The sequence below is a fragment of the Microtus ochrogaster genome, chromosome 15, assembly GCF_000317375.1.
Source record: "Microtus ochrogaster isolate Prairie Vole_2 chromosome 15, MicOch1.0, whole genome shotgun sequence".
NCBI lineage: Eukaryota > Metazoa > Chordata > Mammalia > Rodentia > Cricetidae > Microtus > Microtus ochrogaster.
Genome location: NC_022017.1, coordinates 11678779 through 11683241, shown reverse-complemented (window position 1 = coordinate 11683241; position 4463 = coordinate 11678779). Strand labels below are relative to the sequence as shown.

The window sequence follows — 4463 nt, the reverse complement described above, 5'->3', positions numbered from 1 at the left end:
TGGTGTCTCTTCACAGCAACAGAACAGTGACCAAGACAAGTGATTATTCCCAATTGAAAGAACACATGCTGGGGGGCTGGAGAGATGGCTCAGTGGTTAAGAGCACTGGCTACTCTTCCAGAGGTCCTGAGTTCGATTCCCAGCAACCACATGGTGGCTCACAACCATCTGTAATGAGATCCGGCACCCTCCTCTGGCGTGCGGGCATACATGGAAGCAGAATGTTGTATACTTAATAAATAAATAAATAAATCTTTAAAAAAAAAAAGAACACATGCTGCCTTCTATGGAACCAGCCCTTCCCAAGAAACCCACCCTGGGTTACCTTTGCAAGTCAACGCCAGCCTTAAATTCCTTCCCCATCTGAGCCATGTCCTTATGAGTCAAGTTGTCTTCTAATTGGAAAAATAAAAAGCAAATTTACTGCTAATATCATAAAACATTATAAAACTCAAGTGTGGAAGGATTTTAGATTATGCAGAATTGAAATCATACTAAACCATGGCTTATACTAACTACAATATCTGCAAAGTATTGTTTTTCAATTTACAATTAAAGTAAACCTATACACAGCAGCATATCCAGTAAAGTGCTCAGTCCAATGAGTGTTAATATTTATATTGGAAAAAAATTGTAAATATTTATAATGGAAGGCTACTTTGGCACAGGGTGATTCTTAGCACAAGGTAGTTGAGAACCAGATAGTCTTTTCCTCCTAAGATCTTGATGGGCTGCTGAGACCAAAGATGATACCAAGCCCTACACAGACCATGTTGTGCCAGTGGTTAATGAGCAGGTGGCATCTACAGTGCAGAAACACTGGGTAGAGAAATCATTGCTGTCACAAGCGGGACTTCTCAGAGCATTGTGCAGTTTAGAATGTATGGATTACTTCTAGCATTTTCCATTTAATTTTCTTAGATTGCAGTAACTGAAACAGAGGCACTGCAGAGTTACTGTCCCCCCACATTGTCACTATCTGAGTCAAGACTCACCCCTTCCTCTCAGTACCACACTCTGACTTCTAGAACCATTGGTATGTAGACTTATTGGTTTTTTTTTAACGTGTATGTGTGTGCGTGCATGTGTGTTCTGTGGGTGCACACGTGTCTGTACATGCATTTGCATGTGGAGGTCAGAGGCCAACCTCAGGTGTGTTGTTTTTTGGACACTATGATTGGGTTTTGTTCTGTTTTGATTTTATTTGTTTATTTTTACTTCATGTGCATTGGTGTTTTGTCTGCATTTATATCTGTGCATTGGTGTCAGACACCCTGGAACGGAAGTTACAGACAAGCCTGAATTGCCATATGGTTGCTGGGAATTGAACTCGAGACCTCTGGAAGAGCAGCCAGTGCTCTTAACTGCTGAGCCATCTCTCCAGTTTGCTATTACTGTTTTGGAGACAGGGTCTATCAGGGACCTATAGCTCTCCCAATTGCATTGGGCTGGCTGCCCAGTGAGCCCCAGGATCATCCTGTCTCCACCTCCTTTCTGTGTAGCTCACACAACCATGCCTGTTTTTTTGTTTGTTTGTTTGTTTTGTTTTGTTTTTTAACCTGGGCTCTGGGTGCTCGGGATTCATGTTTGCGTGGACAGTCCTTTATGGACTAAACTACCACCCCAGGCCACTTCTATCATTCACCAGGACCTCTGTGGAATCCACCCATGTTGTCAACGGTATCCAGAGTTTTAAAAACCACTACTGCTGTGTAGCATTTAATGATGCAAATGCATTGCAAAGGGGTTTCTCTGTTTTATTGATTGATGTGTTGGGGTTGTTTCTTATTGGCTACTGAGAACAAACTGGTAATAATGATTCAAAGCTCATTTTCACAGAACAACATGGCACTGTTAAGGATTTTGTACAAATTATATTTATAGAAGATGTTAACGTTATGTTTGATTTTCTAACACATGTTCAGTAGAGAAGTCATCATCTGACTGAACTCGTGCTGGGCTCTGACACACCAAACTAAAAGCCTAATCTGGGGTGGCCCACGCTGATGCTCCAGACCAAAGGGACCTAGGGTGTCTGTCACACTCAGAGACCCCAGGAGAGAGCCGACACCCCATTGCCTAAATGCCAGTTTCAGCAAAAGTTCCCTCTGCCTAGTCCTCATCAAAATTAATTAATCAATTGATACATATTATACATAAATATATATGAATAATGAACTTGCGGTCCCTGCTGAAGCAGAGCAGTAACTTTGAAGTGACCACTTCTCTATGCTATGCCCCCTCCCCCTGACTCTTCCAGGTCTGTGAACCCAGCCTGCCCACTCAGCTCTCTGGAACACTCGCTCCATTTTGTGAAGTGTTAATTTTAGAAGTGAAAATGGGGCCAATCAATTTCTTGAAAGTGAAATGAGCTTGGATTTTATCCTCAGCATTTTACATCGATCACTGAATGTTGTGAGTGCCGGGCCAGGAAGCACGTTTGTGCCACTGTGCCCTTGCGATGGGTGAGGCACTGCTCGTAGGAACTGGTCCTCCCCTCCATCTTCTGGTCCCTGGGCATCAAAGTCAGGTCCTCAGACTTGGTGGCGGACACCTTCTTCACCTGCTGAGCCATCTTACCAGCTCCAGGATTTTTCCCTGTTATTGCAGAAATATATCATCTTCTTCCCTGTTCTCAGGATAGCTAAGACCCTAGGCATTCCCACGTGATTGGGCCGTGGAGATAAAAAGACTACCCTGGCTTGCTCATGGCAGTCCTGCCTACCATGGAGCTTCTGTAATGAGGTGACTGCAGAAAACCCTGTAAACATTGGGGGGGGTGCCAAGGCTTACAAGAGGAAGAGGGGCTAGAGATTGACTCAGCCACCCAAAGGACGATGACTTTGTCACTCGCGCGTCCATACGGGAGCCACCATAAAACTCAAAAGGACCCTCAGGAGAACCCAGGAAATCCCAAGATCCCAGGGACTCTGTGTCAGCCACCTTGTCACTGTTGGAGGTGGCCTAGTCTGCAGGGATATTGGGAGCTCGGTGGCAGCGGGGTCACTGACCAGTGTGCAGATGACAGTTTTTCAGGCTGTGGAGAGGAAATGGAGTCACAGGAAGTCTGGCATTGTTGCTCTTGGAACAAATGGGCGACAGCTTAGGCCAGGTAACGGAAGCCCTTAAATTTCCCCAGTGGGCACGCGGTGTGTCCAAGGGCAATGTCAAGCCTGAGGCGTGAACAGCTATTCAGCTGACCTCTGTGCTGACGCAAAGGCTGATGGGTGTTTCTGTGTTGTGGGGTGTGATGGAGGCCGGCCCCTGGTTGAGCTCAAGAGGACATGAGCCGTCCCACTGATCTGAAGGGGCCGGGGGTGGGGGGGGGTGACTGAGTGTCTAACCAGAGCAGAGGGAACAGCTAAAGCCACATAGCAGGTGAGAAAGGCAAAGTAGAAGCTAAGTCACCCGATGTCACAGCTCAGGAGAAGGAGAAAGCAGAGGTGAGTGTGGCTGAAGAGAATGTTTAAGAGGATCTGCTTGACAGTCCTGTGGGCCCAGCTGCCCGCCATTGCACACACTGCTGGGCATTGAACCCTGGCTCCTCACATTCTCAATCCCTCTGCCTCTGGGACCCTCCAGCCTTCTGGGTATTCTTCAATGTCCAGCCTGATTTCTCCACCTTTGACCCATAATGACCTTCGTCTGTCATGGGTCAACTGGTGGCCCAGGACGTACCGTGGCAGATTCTGCTGCGGTGATGACAGGAAGGATGGCCCTGCTGTCCTCCAGGGCCCAAGTGGCTAGGGCGGGCAGCAGGGAAGAGGCGCTCTCTGTCCACCCTGCAGAACACAGACCCTCTCAGCAGTGCAGGCGCAGCCTTGAGGGCCATGATTTCCACAGAATCTAGCTTGCTCTTAGAAGTGTCTCTTTATCTGGGGAACAGCTAGCTAGCCAATCCCTTGCTAAGGATCCATCACGCCTGAACTTTTCAGAATTACACAGAGGATTAAAAACAAACCAAACTCAACTCAAAGGAAGGAACTCCGAGTAAATAAGCATGCCAAGCCATGTGCCCCTCGAAAGCGGCCCATCTGAGCCCATGAGGTTCCCAGTGGAATCTTAGATGTATGGAGCAGGGTCTGAGTACTCACCTCACCTCACCAAGAGCCCTCCGGTCAGCGTGGCAGGAGCTGGGACCAGCGCCTGGGCTGAACGGGGACAGAAGCCAGGGCAGACATTTTTATTCACCAACTGGGCCAATGGTCTGAGTGGGGTGGCTCATGGAGGCGGGAATAGGATTATGAAACTGAATATTTCTTAACCTCAAAGTGTGCTGTGAAACCTTGGAAGGCAGTTTCCCGCAAAACCGGCGTTGCTGAGAAGCGGCCCGCTTTGACATTTCACGCTCTTCTGTTTCTCCCACGTGCGCAGCGAGGTGGGAGGGCAGAGGACTGGCTGGGGCGTGGCTCAGGGTCAGAGTGCTTGCATGGGCCAGACTCTGAATCCCATCCCCAGCTCTG

The 4463-nt window shown here is 48.0% G+C and overlaps 1 protein-coding gene across 1 annotated transcript in view; it reads right to left on the bottom strand.

Annotated features, from left to right (window-relative positions):
- Nucleotides 1–4139, bottom strand: part of Apol6 (apolipoprotein L6) — a 10982-nt gene extending 6843 nt beyond the window's left edge. Inside the window, exons 1-2 of the mRNA XM_005354279.1 lie at nt 4095–4139; nt 326–395 (exon numbers count right to left, since the gene is read on the bottom strand). Coding sequence (XP_005354336.1) covers nt 326–372 — 47 coding nt within the window. The 5' untranslated portion in view covers nt 373–395; nt 4095–4139. The remainder of the gene's footprint in view (nt 1–325; nt 396–4094) is intronic.
- Nucleotides 4140–4463: the final 324 nt, after the last annotated feature.